At 39.4% G+C, this 21,922-nt stretch overlaps 1 protein-coding gene across 1 annotated transcript in view; it reads right to left on the bottom strand.

Annotated features, from left to right (window-relative positions):
- Nucleotides 1-21,922, bottom strand: part of fam135b (family with sequence similarity 135 member B) — an 89,161-nt gene that overhangs the window by 36,031 nt on the left and 31,208 nt on the right. The window contains exons 4-5 of the mRNA XM_041809533.1: nt 7,281-7,420; nt 1,242-1,312 (exon numbers count right to left, since the gene is read on the bottom strand). Coding sequence (XP_041665467.1) covers nt 1,242-1,312; nt 7,281-7,420 — 211 coding nt within the window. The remainder of the gene's footprint in view (nt 1-1,241; nt 1,313-7,280; nt 7,421-21,922) is intronic.

Genomic DNA, 21,922 nt, shown 5'->3' with positions numbered 1-21,922 from the left:
TACAATTTCTTCTAAATAGGGAGCTCAGTTCTATAAAAACAGCTATCCATAAGGCGTATTTACAAAACAGCAAACCAGCATTCTCACTCCATGCAAAAATTTCACATAATGCAGAAGAAAAGCGGTTCAAAGGGGCCTAACTGGCTTGTGCTGGAAGCAAATCACAAAGCACTCTAGGAATGTTTGTAGCACAATCAGAAATGTTAATAAGGTGGTTTACTATTTAGTACTAGATTTCAGTTTCGTTGGTGTTACCAGCTCAGCTTCCTCCATCATAATTTCATTAAAAAAAAAAAAAAAACCTTACTAAGTGCCAAAGTTGCTAAATAGGACATCCCTACTTAAAATGATTGTTGATGGTTACAGTGACTGTTCTATCAATTATATGGCCACCCATGCTGGTGTGCATACATGAGCAACTTTCCCACCAGTTCACTCTATGTAAAGGCCAGGGAAGTATATCGTGCCTATGCACAGTATGGAGCACTCACACTAGTCAAGCAAACTGGAATTTGGGGTTCAAGGTGCTTCAGCACATTATGGATTGTCAGACCTGCAGACAGAGTCAGTTTTACCAGGCCTTGAGTCAAGGGGGGCCACAGTTGGGCTCTCTGACCTTTACAGTAGAAGGTGCAGACAGGCTTGTGGATTTCCTACTTTGAGTGTAACATCCTGAGTCTGATACAGTGGCTCTGCCCTGTCAATGGCTGCCACTATGACAAGACATGGATTGCAACAACAATACAAATTAAGGATTTCTTTGGCTTCAAACCAGTCAAAAATTTCTGAGGTTCAGTAAGAACTCTAAACACAGTATCATTTTTGTCATTTTCTAAAAAATGTATATTTCAGTGACAAAATTCTGCATATTTTCCCCTTAAAGACAAACATTACAATAGCTACTCTAAACCAGCTTGCAGCTGTTGCTCCATAAAAATCCAGAGCTTAAACAAAACCTGAAGCCTTTGCCGTTCTTGCTAATGCAAACCGCTCATCATTTCGTCTTCTATTTGTCCAAAGCAGGCAGACAAATGACAGCAATCATGTCCTGCAAGCACTAAAGTGTTCAGGTGCTTAAAGAGATGGCTTTGAGCCAAAGGACATAACAGCCCTTATTCATGCCTAGTTTGCATTCTCACTCTTGCATAAAAGCTGCACTGAGGGAAACTCTAGCATTCTCTCTCTCAGACACACAAACCTGCACTCTCACAAACACATTTTAAAGCTGCTCAGTAACTTACTGCTGCTCATTGTCGGTGAAGTGAAGATCCAGCTTCAGCTGAAAGTCCACCTCGCTCAAGGCTTCTTCCACCTGTAAAACATTGGTACAGTTGGTTAAGAATAAATATTGTGTCTGAGTATGTTCTGTCATCATGGACCGTCAATTTCACTGGAATTTTGTTGTCATTTGTTTGAAAATGACTTTCAAGCTTTCAGAAATTTTTTTAAGATTTGGTAAGGGAGCCTATACTGCTCACATCATACATCATTTAAAGAGCATTTGAGCCCAGAAGCTTTTACCACTGGTTTAATGAGTAACAGAAGAGACATTCACAAATAACTAACAAGGGCAAGAGACTAAATGGAAAATGGTACTTGACTTGAGCCTGTATGATGCTCTTCTAGTCTTCTGATGATTCAAAGCACTTAAACATCCCAGGTAACACCAACCCATTCATACCTATTCACTCCAGATTCAAACACTGATTGTGAAAGCTGCAGTGTAGAATGGCTTTCAGTATTAATAGTTTTTATTCTTTAGTTATTATCAAGCCAGAGCCCATGAGGGTGAGGGGAACAACGCAGTTGCTTGGATTTGGTCCATTTTTAGTTTTCTCCATCACTTGATAGACTTTTGATGGTGGATGTTCAAAAATGTATGACATTTTGCAGGTACACTGGGCCTTGTGAAAAAGGTGATATTTTTAGGTCTCTAAAATGCCTTTACCAGACTGCCTCAGCAGTGCCCCCTAATAGTTTTAAACAGTAAGGCTTCCTCTCTTTAAGTTTGTTGTAGATTTGTGAAATTTTGTGAGTAGATGTGTCTTGGGGAGATCTACAAAAAAATGCAATGGGACCATGTCTCCAACTCCAACAGGAAACCCACCATTTTGAATAAATTAGCCAAAATTGGGTAATTTGGAGCCTGTTTCAAGGGTAAAAACTTTTTGAACTCCTCATAGGGCATTCATCCAATCTTCTTGTTCTTTGGTGTACTGCTAAATGAGACTTTACTTATGAAAGCTGTCAAAAACTTTTTCATTAGTCATGTCAAAATATGTTGTTTGCCATGGAACAGGAAGCAGAATTTTCTAGGGCTTAATACAATTGTGGAGTCATGAAACTTGGCAAAAAACGTCCAATGACAAACTGAGATGACTGATATTACTGTGGCTCAGGGCCTACTGGCTCAGTGGTGCCTCTTACAATGTTCGAAATTCAGCCACCACAGCAGGTTTAACCTTAGATTTTGGCAATTGGTGGGGATATGTGTCATGTCAAGTTCTACCACTTTCAAGAATTAACTGAGTACTTCCAACTCACAAACTTTGTAAAAAGCTAGAGAAGACATTGTGAAAAGATATTTCTTCTGAACTCGAGGGGCATTGCTGTAATGGTTTGTCAAATTTTGATGTTTAGCCATTAGAACAGTGGTAGCAGCATCATGTTGTGGGGATGCTTCTCGACAGCCAGCCCTGGAAGGCTCATAAAGGTACAGGGTAAAATGAATGCGGCAAAATACGTATAAGGAAAATCCTGGAGGATAGCCTTGTTCAGTCTGCAATGGCTTTGTAAAAGATTTATTTTCCAGCAAGATAATGACCCAAAGCATATAGCATAAGCTACACAGAAATGGTTTAAAGACAACAAGGTGAGTGGTCTGGAGTCACCGAGTCAAAGCCCAGAGCTCAATCCAAGAGAGAATTTGTGGTTGGACTTGAAAGGGCAGTCACTTATTTTACATGTTATCGTTAAATTGGCATTACTTTGTAGAAATCTGTTTTCACTTTAACAGTAAAGGGTTCAAAAAATATAGATAAAAAAAAAAGCCAAATTACATTGACCATGATTGATTTTCAAAATAAATAAAAGGGTAAAACATCCAAGAGGGTGAATATCTTTATAGACACTTTATACTGTTGTTTGTAAAGAACCCATTTCTACCTCTCCTGTTTTCACCTGGAGCAATCCTTTGTCAATTAAATGCTCTATTTAATTAGGCGTATGTCTACTTAATGTATAAAATAGTTTTCAAAAGTTTATTTTAATCAGACATGGGATAGAATTACTCTCATGTTCAAAGTGCCAGATTATTAAGCCTTATGAATATATAGCCTCTCTTTAAATGTAAAAAACAAAGTGGAGAAAATCAAAGGATTGAGCTGACTACAAAGACTGCTGCGGGTGGAGCCTTTTGAAGATTAAGGTGCAGCATTGCCACTTGTGATGCATGCTGCACACTGCTCTGTCTCGCTTTCTCATTACAGTTTTAGTACACATGCATACAGTACAGCAAACATTCAGATCTTTGCTGTTCTGTCCCATATTGATTAAGCATACATACGGGTGAGCACAGGGGAAATGAGGGGCTATTTTTGTCTGTGCTATCTGTAGCTGTGAGCGGCAGATAACCTCCAAAGGTTAATGAGCAGAGAGCCTTTGGGAGCTCTTACAGATGAAATCTGATATGCCTCAGAACTCTCCATGAACGTCTACATTTAATAAAATCTTCTAAATTAAGACTCATGCAGAGTTATGTAAGGCAAAGTATCCACAGTCTGTCCACGACATCTTGACTGCACACATATGTCAGAGATCAGCTGCAGTGCAGGGTAATGTCAGTGTGTGACACATGGCTATCATATGGATGATTAGCTCTGAGCAGGGCCGTCTTAACTCCCCCGCATCTCTGCCTCGGGCCTGTCTCATGCTGTCACCACCGATCTATTTGAGCTCTGATGGCTCCCAACAACAAAAACAGGCAGAGTGGATTTTCGGGGTCGTGCCCATGGTGAAATCGTTCAGGACAGTACATCAATAACTGTCTGGCAGGTTTACACGCCTGATCATTTCAGGTGAACATGGGCTGACTGGGGCACAGGTGATTTGCATTTGTCTGTGAATTAAAGGGTATTAATTTCAAGAGGCAAGTCGCTGAACTCAATTAGCTTCATTTTGTCTGGTTGTTTGACAGCAATGTTATTTGTGAGGTTTAATAACTGGTGGAAAGTTGCAAAGTATAAAAGTACAGTGTCTCAAACTAGTACAAATTCAGGGTGACAGAATGACACTGAAACATCTGGAGGCTAATTCCTCTACTGTTACCAAGTACCTTATACAACCCAACTTCAAAACTACCAAATCATCCCTTTAGACAAGTAATTATAAATCTATAAAGCACTACATCTCATTTTAAGAAATCAAAAGAAATTTGCACCTTGAGATATTAAACATTTTACCGTTTCCTATTTCCTTTGTCTATCTAATTCATTTTATTTAACTGCTTTAAAAATAAAAGCAGCATACTTTAATCAAAATGGAAGTAAAAAAACTCTAGGTAGTGCAAATTAAAGAAAAAGCATAACAAAGAGTAATTGCTCGAGAAAATCCCTGTGCCTTAATGTCAGCCTTAGCTTAGTTACTAACACACAAAAATGAGTAAATGTGACCTTCAGGAAAGTGTATCCAGGGATCATAGGATGACCGTGTGAGTCATTTTGTACATGCACTCCTGCATATTCCATACTGAATAACTTGTTATGTAGTTGACACAATAAGAAGTGCAGCACCTTTCTTAATAACAAGTCTTAAAGTTGGGTTCATGACGTTAACCTCAATTCCACAAAAGTTGGGGCACTGTGTAAAATGTAAACAAAAAACAATGCAATGATTTGCAAATCTCATTAACCCATTTTTTTATTCACAGCAGAACACAAACATCATATCAGATGTTGATACTGAGACTTTTTCCATTTCAGGAAAAATCTAAGCTCATTTTGACTTTGCTGGCAGCAACACATCTAAATAAAGTTGGGACATGTAGCATCTCCTCTTTTACTAACAACAGTCTGTAAACGTCTAGGAAGTGAGGAGATTAGTTTCTGGAGTTTTGGAAGAGAAATGTTGTCCCATTCTTGTCTTGTAGTATTCTAGCTCCTCAAAAGTCCTGTGTCTTCTTTCTATTTTTTTTTCTGTTTTATTCTGTTTTATAGGTGAAAGATCTGGACTGCAGGTAGGCTCAGCACTTGGACTCTTCTAAGTCCAAGCCATGCTGTTGTGATGGATGCAGTATGTGGTCTAGCATTGTCTTGCTGAAATATGCAAGGCCTTTCCTGAAAGAGGCATAGTCTGGATGGTAGCATATGTTGCTCCTAACCCTCTATATACTTTTCATCATTGATTGTGCCTTTCCATTTATATAAGCTGCCCATGCCATTGATGCTAATGCAACCCTACACCATCCGAGACTCAGGCTGGATGGCCCCTCTCCTCTTTAGTGTGCAGGACATGGCATCTGTAGTTTCCAAAACAAATTGAATTTTTTTGTTATCATCTGACCACAAAACAGTTTTACATTTTTCCTTGATCAGTTTTAAATGAGTTTTGGATCAGAGAAATGACTGAATGTCTTGGTTGTGCTCACAAATGCCTTCTTCTTTGCATTATAATGCTTTATCTTGCATTTGTGGATGGCAGGGCTGACAGTGTTGACAGACCATGATTTCTGGAAGTGTTCCTGAACCCTTGCAGTGATTTTTAGTACAGAGCCCTGGCTGTTTTATACGCAGTGCCGCCTGAGGCCTTGAATCTTTTGATTATATTACGTACTGTACATGGTGGGATATTTAAAGTCTTCGTAAATTTACGTTGAGGAAAATTCTTCTGAAATTATAACAAAATGTTTATATACAGTTTTTCATATTCTTCCCATCTCCTGCAGACTCTGGCTCTCTGAAATGCTCCTTTTATACCCAGTCATGTAACTGAACTGTTACAAGTTTCCCTAATTAGTAAGGGTGGGAGAAAAAATCGATTCAGCATAGTATTGCAATATTTTTTCTAGTGATATATCATATCATCTCATCCACCAAGTATCGATTTTGTTGTTGTTTATGTTCTATTGTGAGTAAAATATGGGTTTATGAGATTTGCAAATCATTGCAACCTGTCTTTTACAAACATTTTACACAGTGCCCTAACTTTTGTGGAATTAGGGTCTGTTTGCATTCATTTGATTTACACATCAAGGCCTGTAACCTGAAGCACTTCACACATCCATGATATAGGATATATTTCACATGTTCTTGGAAACAGTGTTTGTGAATGGCAGAACCTTCAAACTCGAGCGTATCAGCTTGAAGCTTTGAAAGATGGACCAACCTCAAGACAGGCATGGAATTTGGCCCATCAGTTTTCTTTGCCATGTTAAGACACTGGTAAGAATCACTTCTAATCATCATTATAGGCTTGAAAATTTGTAGTTGGATTTCAAACGTGATCAAAAAGGTGATAAATCAAAATCTGCTATCAAAATCTGCGATCACCTTCATTGTTTGAACTCATCCAGATCCATTCCCATACAAATGGACTCTTCCCTGATCCATGCTACACCCTTTCACCCAGTTTTATGTGAGCATGAACAGTAAATTCTGTCGTAATCCAGCTGAAAATAAATGATACCAAAGATACAACCCTCCAGGCAGATGTAATTCTGACAAGGGCCAGGTTATTTTCCAGTATACTGCAAGTCACTACATTCACACTGCTGCCAAACACTAAGGAGGCCGCTAAATTTATTACTAGCTACCTGCTACACCTTAAAAGCCCCTAAATGTAAATCAACAGATTCAGCAAGCTTGCAAAAGCGACGACATGTACACTAGTCTCAGATACGTATAGCGAATTCAGCAAACAATAGAGCTGTGCTATTGTTCTTTTAATTTGCATGGTTATATAATGCCATCATTACATAGTTCTGTTATATTTCTGCTTTAATTAACTGGCTTAAATCTCTCTGTTATGAAAGAGGAGGATTGTTTGTTTCAGATAGGAGCAGAAACGTGTGTAGGAGAGAACAGTGGATGATAAAATGCATTAATTAATCACCATTTAATTGAACTACTATACGGCTGCTTTCACTGTAATTATCCGTCATGCATTTTACAGGCTGCTGATAAAACACAAGCTGCCTAACAGTGTTCCCTGTCTTTTTTTTTTTTTTCATTCAACAGGAAGCATGTGTGTGTGCGTGGAGAGAAAATGTCACCAGCATGACTCACCCTTTCTCCGTCCAACAGCAGGTGGACTTTGAAGATCATACAGTCATTCACAGCGATCTCCTCATTTCTGTAAAGGATCTGAAATATCCGGCTGAACACAGTGCCGTCGTAAACCCCCGCCGAGCTGAAGCTGCATTCTCCTGATGACAGACACAACAACACAATATCAGTGAGCCACTCGAGTGGAACAGCCTGTGATATCAGCACACGAGCAGAGCTTTTACACAACAAAACAATTCTAAATATGAACGTGAAAGTGATAAAGCATGGAGATGTCTGAGGAATTTCTTGTTTTCTCATAAGCAGAAATAAACAAGGCCTTTTCTATGGTAATTACACCACCTGATATTAGCAGACTGTGCTCATATTTGTGAATATGTGCACAGATTTGAATAATGAGTGTTGTAAACGAGTGACCTGACATTTGCAAATGTTTACAGGATTTTGTGGGGGATCTAAGTGTGTTTGCTTAGATCTGTGAACATGTGCTAAAATGTGTAAACACTCATCCAGAGTTAAGATAGTATCTCAGCATAACAGTGTCGTCCCTCACTCTCTTATACTTAGAGAGCCTGGCATCACATACAGGTCACAAATTCACCAAGGTGCAAACAGTTTTGCCACCGTGCTGACACAAGCCAGAGAATAACATTTCAAACACAGAGATAAATAATATCAAAAACAACCATCTCCACTTTGTAAAGCATGCTGAAAAGCTCTTGCCCATCTCAGTGACAGAGCAATGGGGGGGAAACGTGTTGCATTGCTGTCATGCTGTCAGGATACTACAATAGGATTCAATGTAAGGAAGTTGATTTTGTTGCATTGTGTTTCACCTTACATTCTCATATTGTTCAACTGCATCACTAATGTTTACTGGCCTGTACTCAGCAGGTACATGCAATACCTCTACAGGGCACAGCAGAGAGCTCAGGCAATCACCAATGTGTTAACCTTGCAAAGCAGATGGATATGCCAGTTTCCTTGTTTTTCACTGGCCAATCCATCTTGCAAAGCCGTTTGGGCCCGGTTAGACAGTGACAGGACCAATCAGCAATGAGGGGCAGTACTTTCAGGCACGGCAGTGTCGTTACATAAACAAACAGCAGCAGGAGCTGGTGCAGTTATAGAGGAGGAGATTAGCGTGGATGCTGCTAGAGCACCAGTTTTATCAGAACTTGATGACATGTCTTCATGAAAAGATGAACAAAGAACAGCAGTGAGTTGTTTTCTTTTCAAAAACGACAAAAGTCGAGTACTTAAATGTCTATAGTCGCCATGTTTTGCGTTATTCCCCAGTAGCTGTGCATGCACAGCTCGATAGCAGCTACGTCACGTGTTTTGTTGCTCTTATTGGCCCGTAGAGATGTGACAGACAGAACGTTCATCCAATCACACTCCGAGTTTTTTTCAAATCCTCTGCCTTTTCTCAAACGTTTCCTATTGAAGCTTTCCCAGATGGATGTGTGCAATGTGTGGGATGTATATGACAATAGTGGTGATAAATCTGAACTCATACCAAAAACCACAAAAAATAAGAGGATTTTTGGCTCACAAGAAGGCTAAGTTGTTTCCATTTTTAGTCCTAATCTTCAAGCATTGTTTGTACAACTCAGAAAGTTTTTCCTTAGTGTTTTTGGTTGTAAAGAAAACTCAGCCTTTGTCTCTTCTCAAAGATGAAGGCACCAAAAACAGAGGGATATTGTTCAGGCCAACAACAGCATAGTGGAGCGTCGTTGTTTTCACCAAACACTGACAGCTCCTTTGTCACCAAAAGCCGAAACGAGACTTCTCAACTATGCTTAACATGGGGCCGTTCCATTGACGAAGAGCTTCCATGAAGCCTTAGAACCACTATGCCAGTAAATGATTACAAAAGAAGTGGGTGCATTGGGGTGGGGGACTGAAAGAGACAGGTGCAGACAAAAAGTGATTCAGGCAGAGGCTGAAAAGCAAAAAAAATGAGGGTGTTCATGAACACAGATTTTTAGCTGCAGAATAAAACAAAGCTGCTCCATAGGTGTCATAACTTAAGCTGTAACACAAAATCATTATTGTTGTTCAATATTTAAAGACTAACTAAACTCTCAGACCATTTTTTCAGCTTTCAAGCTACGTATATGGGTATTTAGTAGTAGTTTTCATCACCATAGAGCTCAACAGTTACCAATCAGAGGTACATCATACACCATTGTGATCCCATATAAATTGTCTGTATTAAAGATAGATTCTTAAACTCTGTTTGCAGTCAAAGACGGTAGTTTTACAGGTGATATCAGGCTCCAAAAATCAGAGATGTCACCATGACACTCAAGGATGCCAGGTCGTGGAGTTCTTTCATCCAAGATTGCAAATAAACCTTTTTTTTTTCCTCAAAATGAATTAACACACAGAATTCTCAACTGGTCAACCCTCATGACCCACTACCAGCTCCATAATGAAAAATTGCAAGCCAATTTTTCATAAATGTTTCACCCATAGGATTTATTAAATGAAAAATGTTGCATTTTGGACCAAAGATGAAACAAAACCTGATTAAAAGATATAGGAGACTAAATGCATCATTATAGAAGCACATATTCTCTTCATTTCACTTCATTTTGCCATAATAATTTGTAAGTGTGTCATTTTTAAGATATCTCAAGGGCTTTGCAATTCTAAGTAAAGGCTAAACACACGTCAAATGTTGGCTAAATTCAGATTTGTACAAAGTAATATCCATTAATTGATAAAATAAATATTTACCCCCTTTAAAGTTACTGATCTGATTCAACAGAGATCCAGCCAGTTGGCAACCTGACATGCCAGATGGATTTGTTTCACACAGCCATCTGGGAAAGCCTCAATAGGAAACGTTTGAGAAAAGGCAGAGGCTTTGAAAAAAACTTGGAGTGTGGTTGGATGAACGTTCTGTCTGTCACATCTCTACGGGCCAATAAGAGCAACAAAACACGTGATGTAGCTGCTATCGAGCTGTGCATGCGCAGCTACCAGGGAATAGCGCGAAACATGGTGACTATACACATGTAAGTACTCGACTTTTGTCGTTTTTGAAAAGAAAACAACTCACTGCTGTTCTTTGTTCATCTTTTAACCAAGAATTATTGTCAAGTTCTGATAAAAACTGGTGCTTTAGCAGCGTCCACGCTAAGCTCTTCCACTATAATTGCACCGGCCTCTTGCTGCTGCTTGTTTACGTCACGACTCTGCCATGCCTGAAAGTACTGCCCCTCATCGCTGATTGGTCCTGTCACTGTCTAACCGGGCCCAAACGGTTCAGATGGGAGCTTAACAAGATGGATTGGCCAGTGAAAAACAAGGAAACTGGCATATCCATCTGCTTTGCAAGGTTAGCCTGTTGGTGCTTGTAGTCTCAGGATCCCCTGATGAAATGAATGTGTTTCAAGTAATTTTAGTATAAAGACAACTGTGCCTGGAAGGTCCAGTCACTGGTAAATCAGTATTCCTGGCTAGCATTACACCATGGAGACAAAAGAACACACCAAACAACTCAGAGAGAACATTATTAAAAAGCATAAGTCAGGGGATGGATACAAAATAAATCCAAGGCACTGAGCATCCCTCATAGTTTAGTTAAACCCATCATCAAGAAATGGAAGGAATATTGCACGTGTAAAGCTGCCTACATCAGGCTGTCCTCACAAACTGAGCGACCATGAAAGAAGGAGACTAGTGAGAGAGGCCCCTAAGACACCTATGACTACTCTGAAGGAGTTACAAGCAGCTGAGCAGCAGCTGCGATGGGAGAGACTGCATACAACAACTGTTACCTGAGTTCTTCACCAGTCAAAGCTTTATGGGAAAGTGGCAATTAAAAAGCCACTGTTGAAGAAAACTCAGATTAAATCTCCACTAGAGTTCACCAAAAGGCATGTGGGAGACTCCATGGTCAACTGGAAGAACGTATTTTAATCTGATGTGACCAAAATGGTGCTTTTAGGTCATCAGGCAATGGACGAAAGTATTGGCACCCCTGGAATTTTTCCAGAAAATACACCATTTCTCCCAGAAATTGTTGCAATTACAAATGTTTTTGGTATACATGTGTTTATTGCCTTTAAGTGCATTGGAGCAACACAAAAAATCTGAAGAAAAAAGACAAAACTGATACAATTTTACACAAAATTCGAAAAATGGGCCGGACAAAATTATTGGCACCCTCAACTTAATATTTGGTTGCATACCCTTGGAAAAAAATAACTGAAACCAATCACTTCCTATAACCATCAACAAGCTTCTTTCACCTCTCAACTGGAATTTTGGACCACTTCTCTTTTGCAAACTGCTCCAGGTCTCTCAGATTTGAAGGGTGCCTTTTTGCAACAGCAGTTTTGAGATCTCTTCATAGGTGTTCAATGGTATTTAGATCCAGACTCATTACTGGACACTTCAGAACTCTTCAGCACTTTGTCTCCAACCATTTCTTGGTGTTTTTTTGAAGTATGTTTTGGGTCATTGTCCTGCTGGAACACCCATGACCTCTGATGCAGACCCAGCTTTCTTACACTAGGCCCTACATTGCAGCCCAAAATTTTTTGATAGTCTCCAGATTTCATGATTCCTTGCACACAGTCAAGGGACAGAGTGCCAGAGGCAACAAAATAATGCCAAAACATCCTTGAACCTCCACCATGTTTGACTGTAGGTACTGTGTTCTTTTCTTTGTAGGCCTCATTCCGTTTTCTGTGAACAGTAGAATAACATGCTTTTCCAAAAAGCTCTACCTTAGTCTCATCTGTCCACGAAATGTTCTCCCAGAAAGATTGAGGCTTACTCAGGTACATTTTTCCAAACTCCTGTCTGGCTTTTTTATGTCTCTTTGTCAGCAGTGGGGTTCTCCCCGGTCTCCTGCCATAGCGCTTCATCTCATTTAGATTACGACGTATGGTCCGAGCTGACACTTTTGCGCCCTGAGTCTGCAGGACAGCCTGAATTTGTGTGGAAGTTGACTGAGGATGTTTATCCACCATTCCAACTATGCTGCGTTGCATTCTTTTGTCAGTTGTTCTCTTCTGTCCATGTCCAGGGAGATTAGCCACAGTTCTATGGGTTATAAACTTTTTGATTATATTATGCACAGTGGACAAACGAATTTCAGGATCCCTGGAGATGGTCTTGAAACCTTGAGATTGTTCATATTTTTCCCCAATTTTGCTTCTTAAGTCCTCAGATGATTCTCGGCTCTTCTTTCTCTTCCCCATGCTTGGTGTGACACACACAGGCACACAACACAAAGGCTGAGTCAATTATTATACATTCTGAACTGGTTTCAGGTGTGATTTCTATATTGCCAGCACCTGTTACTGTCACAGGTGAGTTTAAATGAGCATCACATGCGTAAAAAATGATTTACCCACAGTTTTAAAAGGGTGCCAATAATTTTGTCCGGCCCATTTTTCGAATTTTGTGTAAAATTGTATCAGTTTTGTCTTTTTTCTTCAGATTTTTTGTTTTGGTCCAATGCACATAAAGGCAATAAACATGTGAATACCAAAAACATTTGTAATTGAAACAATTTCTGGGAGAAATGGTGTATTTTCTGGAAAGATTCCAGGGGTGCCAATACTTTCATCCATGACTGCATGTTAGACAGACACCAATCACTGCACATCACCACAAACACACCATCCCCACTGTGAACCACGGAGGTGGCAGCATCATGCTGTGGGGATGCTTCTTGGCAGCCGGCCCTTGAAGGCTTGTAAAAGTAGAAGGTAAAAATAAATGTGGCAAAATATAGGAAAATCCTGGACAATCTTATTTAGTCTGTTTTATTTTCCAGTGAGACAATGACCCAAAGCATACGACAAATGCTACACAGAATTGATTTAAAGGCATCAAGGTGCCGAGTCAAAGCCCAGACCTCAATCCAAGAGAGAATTTGTGGCTGGGCTTAAAAAATCGAATGGAAAGCCATATTTGTTTCTCTTTGACTTTGGTGTGACAAAACCATGAAGTAATTGATTTACTGACCAAAAGTTTTTTGGTTTCTATGATTTAAAACTATTTAAACACAAGGAAAAAAGTCTGAATGCCATGCATAGAAATGAGATCCCAGTTTCATACATTAACTCTCTGCATGTGTTCACAACTGATAATTGGGACCCCTGGAGTTCTGACTGTCAACATCCCTCATGTCAGGGAACTTTTTGCTCGATATGATGGCTGTGCACTTTTGCTACAAGCATAATCTCCCGGGCAGAGCAGCAGTCCAGCTGTGAGCCATGAGAGGTCTCTGCCATCGCCTGCTGCGGCTCTGCTCTTTCCTGCCTCAGTCTTCCTCTCCCTCTCTCAGCAGGACTCCTCCTGATAATGCTGTCACTACTTGCGGCATCAAGCGGGCCCGGCCGGGATGACGGATGTGCGGGAGCGTGACTGCTGTCAAAGACTGGCTGGATGTGTGACAGAGGCAGCGTAATCCCAGCAGCTCTGTTCTGTATGTGGAAGAAGTTGTAACTCTTTGTCAGCACTCTGACCTCTCAGTCAGACAAATGTGATTTTTTGTTTTTGACGCGCGTTCCTCTGTTTGCTCGGTTCTGTCTGCCCTCTGTCTACGGGTGCCAGAGTGAGGTGGATCAGAGATGCTTAACTGTGCGCAGGAATTTACATAAATGATTTTCTATTTGTCTTTGACCTGTGAAGGACTTCCCCAGGTGCTCTCCCATGCCCTTTCTCCTCAGCTGGTTGGCTCCTCAGAGAGCCTTAAGACACTAAGTCATAATCTGTAGCTGCTGCAGTCGTCCTTGCTGCTTTCAAACACTCACCAAAACCTCCATCCTTTAATGCCAGTTAGTTTGGCAAGATTGATTAAACCTTGAATTATGCATCCAGTGATAATAGCCTGATAAGGAGGCTGCTCTGCTAGGACATCTGCTTTGACTTTGGATGAAATTCTCTCTGCAAACTGGAAAGCACAGTCCTTCTAAATCTAATCAGTTAATTCTTGAATCTTAGTGGACATTTGTACAAACAAAATCGTTCAAAGAGTTCTTGAGATATTACTTTAAAAGGCAAGGGTCCAACCTTCACCTATACCCACCTAAATGTAATGATTTTATCCTTTAGTGTGTACTAATATTTGTGCAAAGTTTGAAGAAAAAAAAATTGACATATTCTAGAGACTTTGGCCCTCATTTATCAAACATGCGTATGGCAGAAATTTGGGTGAACAGTCATTTCCACACTCAGATCAGTGTTTATCAAACTGAATGTGAGCTTACAATATGCTAAAATCCCACGCCATGTCACAGGTGGCGTACGCACATTTTCAACTCAGTCTTGAGTCGCTGTGCAGCTCAAATCTGGCAGTATTAGATCAGATGTGCATTTTAATTTTCATTTAACATTTAGCCAAACCTCTTGACAATCCATGTGAGCAACATTGCTTTTAAATGATGCCCAGCGGTGCAACCTTTCAGCTGATGTCCTTGATTATTCTTATCTTTGATGATTGAGTGTTTTTTATTGATTATTTTTTCAAGAAAGTCTTAGCCCCGTTGTAAACTGTAATATCACTTGGGAAATATTAGAGATTTAAATAAAACGTTATTCAGGAAAAAAAAAAAAAAAAGATGAAACTCAAGAGGACACAAATTAGCTTAGCTTCTTAAGTAGTAAATATTTTCAGACCACTGTGAATGACTGAATGGTTCCCTCGGAGGAGTGTTCCTCTCCAAACAGTTTAACTGTATAAACCTGGAGTGTGTGAAAGGGCTGACAATTAAAGAACACAAAACAATAATTTACATCAGATCATAATCAATCAGCATATCTTGAGACTTTAATAATCAAGCTTACATGCTACTCTTCCTTGTGTGTGTTTACGCCTTAAGGCAGAGACAGGAGCTCATCCAGATATCTAAACTTAAGAATTACATTGATATGTTCGGCATGAAATCTTGTCAGATTAGAAATGGAAATTCTGACAATCATTTCATTTGTTTTATAGGCTTCTGGACATTTCAGACCGTCTTATAGAGCTCTGTTTAAGTCTCATGAACAGTGATACGCCTTACAGCATATGATTGTCTGCCTCTGCCACTTAGCCTGTAATTAGCCTGCATGAATAATAATACCTGAGGTAACGCAGCCACTCTTCTTAGTCTGGAGCACTTTTAGGCTGGACTCCTCCTGTTAATATGCTGCTTCTTTTAAGAGCCAAAGCACACTTTTTTGTTGCCATCTTAAGAACTGATCATGTGTTTTGAATGTAAAAAATATTGATAGGATCAGTGTTTCCCGGTCGTTTTTCCTTGGAGCTCCCCCTACATGTACCTATGAAAAGCGGAGCCCCCCCAGGGCCCAAGAGAGAAGTAAAAGTGACACACTCCTGCCAAAGATCAACATAGATTTTAAATGTTTCACTGACAGAACCCTAAAAAGGGCTGTGCATACTTTTCTTATCAAAAGACAGTTGTATGAAATTCTTAATAACTGCTTCTTCAGTAATAAAGTTATTGGGTTGTGTTGTATTGCATTGTATTCATGATGGTTGTAGTCAATATCTGCAAAACTCATTATGGCAGCCTCAGAGCAGACAAAGTGTTGCCCCATTCTTTGGCATAGCCCCCTTGGGGGTAAACCCATCTGAGTCCCAAGCTATTTCTTAACCATTGTGACTTATTGTCTTGAAAAGCTTGTAAAACATCAACCCTGTGGTGCACAGTCTATATATCATTTTTTCAGGACAACCTGGAATTTAAGAATACAAGTGCTGCAGTAATGTCACTCTAATTTTAAAACAGTTTGGGAAGATTTACGGAAAAGTCCATGAGCTTTTTTAAAATATTGGCTGAGTATAAATCATTACTCGAAGCAGTTCCAGTCTGCAGTGACACAGAGGGCCCAGAGAGTTGCCCAAGTTCCAGGCTCACCAGAAAAGCTACTGTAAGGGGTATGAAACTGTGGATAGCAACATTAGAACGGCAAAATAGAGGGCTTCCAGGGGGGAAAACATTCTAACATCAGCTGAAATCCAGTTGTCTGCAACAATGCTGTTAACTGTAGCAGTGATTCTGCTTTCAGCTGAAACACCAAAGTTTGATAAATGAGGGTCATTCTGTTTACAAATTTCTGGAAAGAAAGAGGGGCAATATGGGGTTCAATGGTTTCGACCTTTGACCTTCTCCCTCCAAAATCTAATCAGTTTTTCCTTGGGTCACTGTAGACATTTGTGTAAAGTTTGATTTAAACCATTAAAAAAAAGGTTTTAAGATATCACAAGAATTACTGGGACAGACCAACCAACAGAAGGAGGAGGGACAGACAGGATCAAAACCATAACTTCAGCCTCAGCTAATAGAATTAGAATAAAGAACTATAAAATGAAGACATTTTTGGCAAATTTAGAGCCTCATGACTTCCTCTACACCATCACTGGTACTACAAATGAATCACAAATGTCTTTTTCATAAATGTCAAACTAAAAGAGTCTTTCAAAGCTGAATTTTACCATTTGCTTAACACTGAAGTTTCCTCATGCTTTGACTACATTTTGCTTTGTGTAATATGATTTCTATGCTCTTTATAAAACCATTGTTGGACTTAAATGTGATTAGAAATCAATTTAATTCAGCCATTCATGTCAAGGCGAGTAAGACCCACAGAAACACATCAGAGCCACAAAGTTCTGACATTTATGCATACACGCTTCCTACAGGTGCTAGGGACTTACCACATCCTGCACATTAAAACCTGCTGAATGCCCCTAAGCTTTAGCCACAGTGATTCTGTGCTGGAAATAATCTGCTTACAGCTTCTGGTGCTCTACATCTGCTTCATGAGAGAGGGTGTATGTGCCCGTCACTCCCTATCAGTAAAATGCACAGAAGTCTCCACATAGAGCTGCTCTTCATGATACTAGTATCTTAGCCCTTGCAATCGAAGACACCTTAAACAGCAATCCAGCTCTGTCAGGTAGCATTCAGACTTCAAAATATCCACGTTATTGTGTGTGAATCACCGTCATTAAATGCTTCAGTTGAGTGCAGCACAATTTTATTTGTCTGAAGGGCACAGACAATTGAAATGTCAAGCATATACTTTTGCAGAGAACCCGGTGAGGGATTATTTCCTGTGTCCGTGTATGATGGATGTTTTTCTCCTCTTGCAGGCTGGTGCAGTTATGCTCAGGATTCAGCCTGCGAGGTGTAGAGGTTTAATACATGACCTTGTTGGAGGAGCTGCAAAGGGGCAGAGGAAGGGAGGGGAGAGCTGCAGCCTTCCAATTACAATATGGATATGCTCTTCACTGTAATGTACACTGCTGCAGTGCCTGTCGAATGCTACATGTGCTACTGTCGCTTTAACTGTGGTCTTGTAGTCAGTCGATTAGATATGTGCTGCAATGCTGCTGAGGCAACTTTCGCATAACTGAGTTTAGTCTTCTAACTAGCTTTGCATAAAGACTAGAAAGTGGATAAAAAGCTTGAAAGCTGTTATATTTAGTGGTGGACTGGGTGGAAAATTTCTTTAGCTTGGAGTGACTCTGTAGGTAGAGACAGTCATCTCTCAGCCAGAAGGTCAAGGGGACGATCCCCAGCTCTTGCAGTCACATGACCATATGACTTTAAGACACTGAACCCCAAATTGCTAACTGCTGTGTCAGTGGTGTGAATATGTATGGATGCATATTAATTAATGAGATTATCTAAAACAGATGGCCACTCTATACTGCATCCTTTGCCGACAGTGTGGGAATTTTGTCAGACGACTAGAAAAGCACTACACAGGCTCAGTTTCATTAACTATTTTTGGCCTAAACCAGCCCACACAGCCAGTCAAATACAACACATTCATACTTCATCTCTGTGATCTTCATTCTCTGTGGACTTGGGTTAGGTTTATAACCAGAGGGTTACTTCTTCAAGCCAAACTAAATATATAAATTGTTGGAATAGGTGCCATTTCACTTTGAGTGCTACACAGAGGTCCTCGTGCATGGCAATGAACCCCAAACACCTATGGACAGACCTAACTACACTGCAGCAGCTCTTGACTCTGGCATCTCTCCATCAGTGCATGTTCATATGATCTGGTATGTGCATAAGCAAGTATTTTAGCCTCTGTGTCTGTAGCATGTTCAGAAACACAATGTAAAAAAGTGATTTCTCCTCCAGGGTTTAAAAAAAGTATATTTTCCCATGCAAGAAGAACAAACCCGTTCTAAAGTATTATCTTTAAAGTGTAAAGATGATTTGATAGTTTAATTTGTATCAAAAATAAATCCACTTGATGTCATATTTACATTTTGTGATAACATTCATAGTTAGAAAAAACCCTCAACTGTACAAACTAAAAGCTACAGGCTGTCAGTTTTGGCCTTTTTTGTAAGCAGGTGAAAAGGAAATCAGTATCTCCATAAAGTTGATCAGAAGATGAAAGAATAAATTGCTCAAAAATCTCCTGGTAGGTGGCTGACGGCTTCAACTCTGGACTTGATAAAGCAAAGAGGACCAAAACCAGCAGATGACATGGCCCCCAAACCATCACTGATTGTGGAAACTGAAAACACTGGACTTCAAGTACCATGGATTCTGTTCCTATCTTTTTCTTTACCTTAAAGATGCTTTGATACAGCAGTGTGAGAACAGCCTGCTCTTTCACCAATGGCCCTTTGTGGCTTCCCTTCTTTGTTATGGGTGTCAGTGATTGTCTTCTAGACATCTGTCAAGTCAGCAGTCTTCCCCATGAAAGTGGTTATGTGTACTGAACAAGAGTGTTAGAATGAAGGGTAGGAATCCCTTACAGATTGGACTTTTACACAATATTTTTTATGCTTTTACATAGTGGATTTTTTTTGTTTGTTATTGTTTTAATGAACTGTAAGCCACAAAATTAAAGACTGAAACTAAAAAGTCTTGAAATTTTTCATTTTGTCTGAGATGAATTTGAGTATAAGGAAATTTAACTTTACTGAAGTAAATCAAAGAGAAATAAAAAGAACTTTTTAATGATATTTTGTTTTTTTAAGATTTGATTGATGTCTAATATACTTTTGTATTGTATATTGTATATTGTATTTTACTGTAAATTAGGCAACCTTATTATACAAACAGCTATTTCCTTCTACCAGTCTGCATTTGCTGGATATTAACAATATGATGATAGATGATTAATAGACTTGAGCTTGTGTAGAGATTTCTAGTCCAGTCTTTTTAAAAAGTGTCCTCTGGCATCATCAGGTGTGCCTTAAAATGCTTTAAATTCAGCCAAGAACTACCATGACTTGCAGATCTACCCTGGTGTAAATCATCAAAATTGGTTCATTTGCCCTTTTCTTGAAATCACATCAGTGTCAAGGTCAGCAAAATTAATGGGCCAACATTTGTAAGCACTGTGCAAGCTTCCTGCAATCCTTGTTTTAGTTTGGCAGGTGTGCCAACATGTTTCAAAGTTACCATTTCATTTTGATTCCATTACTACATGAATCGCTCAGCTTAGAGAAGCAGAATGTTCATTTTTATCAATATTTTTATTAGCGTGATATGAGATTTTCTACATTTCAAATGTTGCCTTGACAGCAAAAGGTTGAGAAATGCTGCTCAAGTCTGAGTAATGAAAGCACATTTTGCAGATCTCTAGCAGACAGCACCCTGAGTTGAATACTGTTGCTTTAGTAGAAAAAAATGCCCTTGGTATGTCAACTTTTCAGCACGTTGTTAAAATTTAGAGCATTTTTATAACTTGCAAAGTGACACAGTGTTTGCCGTTTTGCCCTGAATTTGACCGTAAGCTTAGCTGGGAGCAAAGCCTGGAATCAGTCAGATTTCAGCTAAAAACAATCTGCATACACTCAACAACACAAACAGCTTTGGGTCAAAAAGTAGGGCATTCAGTTCATTCATTACTTTTTAGATAAGTGGTCATAGCTCAAACTCACACATGAATTACTGCTCTTAGCTCACTTTTGTATAGAAAGGCTTTAAACTTAATTCCAGTGCTTACTGACTCTTTTGATTTTGTTATCTTTATAAACACGCTAAATTATTGTGTGAATGATGTAATGTTTCTAAAGTCTGAGAATTGTATGGTTTCACTTTTATTTTCAATATTACAAATTGGTCAGTCACAGTGTTAAAGGGGACATATTTCACCCTTTAAGACAAATTTATATTGGTCTCAGAGGTCCCCAAAACATGCCTGTGAAGTATTGGATTTTGCATGTCTAAAAAACCCTCTGTTTCAACCCTGCTCAGCTGTGTCTGTGGCTTTAAATGTTACTGAGCTGTCTGACTCCACCCCTGACTCCACCCCTGACACTGCCCCTGACTCCACCCATCTCAGGAAATGGATGTGGCTCATCTGAGCCTCCTCTCAGCTCCCAGCTGAGAGGAGGATCAGGAAAGAAGGGCGAAATTTTCTTTCAACCAAACCTGGGGGCGGCGCTAACTCCCCACATGACATCATGAGGGGAAAATCTGAGGGATGGAGGGAATGAATATTTCTGGTACTTGAGGTGATTGATGACAGGCCAGGGGCACCTTTTTTGTAAGAAAAGCCTGAAAAAAATGATTTTTGAATATGTCCCCTTTAATGCATTAATCTTGATGCAACTAGAATTGAAATGATGTAAAAGCTTTACATCGTAACTGCTCCGACAGTGAAAATAAGGACAGCAGTGCTCCATTAAGACAGCTCAGTGGACAAGTTAAAAGTAATCTGAACCTTATTCAGATGTAATTTTGCCTTTAGGTATTTAAAAAATGAGGGCTTTTTGCCTTTATTTTTGTAACAGCAAGAAACAGAAAATTTAGGGAGCAATAGCAGTGGAAGACACGCATCAAACACACAGTGATCAGGATTTGATCCTGGGACAGGTGCATAGACGACTGTAGCCTCTCTGTATGGGCGCTGACTCTACCAAGTGAGCCAAACTGGTAAGCTCTTTTCCCCTTGTGGTTAATCTTATGTCGTTATTTTTGATGTGTCATAAATTCTTCATTTCTTTTCAAAAATAAATGCAGGATTATATTTGAGTAGGAATTAGAGTCCCCTTAGCTTAAGACAGTACCAATTGCAAAATAAAAGCATGATAAAAAATTTCTTTGGAAAACTTTTAATCGTAACTGTTAACCTCAACTGTGTCACTCATACAGACAAAAAAGCTAAATGCAAAAAGCTGTAACATAAACCAGGGATCACAGCACTTTAGTGAGTCATTTTGTACATGCACTCCTGCATATCTCTTCATAAGTAACAGTGTTAGACACTGTATTTTTGACAGCTTTTGTCTCCTATCTCTGAGTCATGATTTCAGACCACATCTGTATGGCATTACAGCTCTCTTTTAAATAATCAACCTCAATAACTAGTAATCTCAATAAATAATTAAGAAAGGGTCATAAAAAAGTGTCTTTGCATTGATTTAATTCACAAATCAAGATACTGGAAAAAACTGTGAATTTGAACTTAAAAAGCTGTATAGGAATGCAGAACTATTCAACTTCAACAATGTGTTAAAATGCAGTTAATAAAACTATTAAATTCAGCAAATATGAATGCAATTAAAAATGTAGTGATTGACAGCTCTTGATGAGAGAGTTTCATTGACTCCTCATCCAGCCACACTTTACTCTATCTCCCTCTCCTCATCTCATATCATGTAAAACTTGCACCTCCAG

This window comes from Cheilinus undulatus, linkage group 16, assembly GCF_018320785.1.
Source record: "Cheilinus undulatus linkage group 16, ASM1832078v1, whole genome shotgun sequence".
Classification (NCBI taxonomy): Eukaryota; Metazoa; Chordata; class Actinopteri; order Labriformes; family Labridae; genus Cheilinus; species Cheilinus undulatus.
This window is presented reverse-complemented; position numbering and strand designations above follow the sequence as displayed.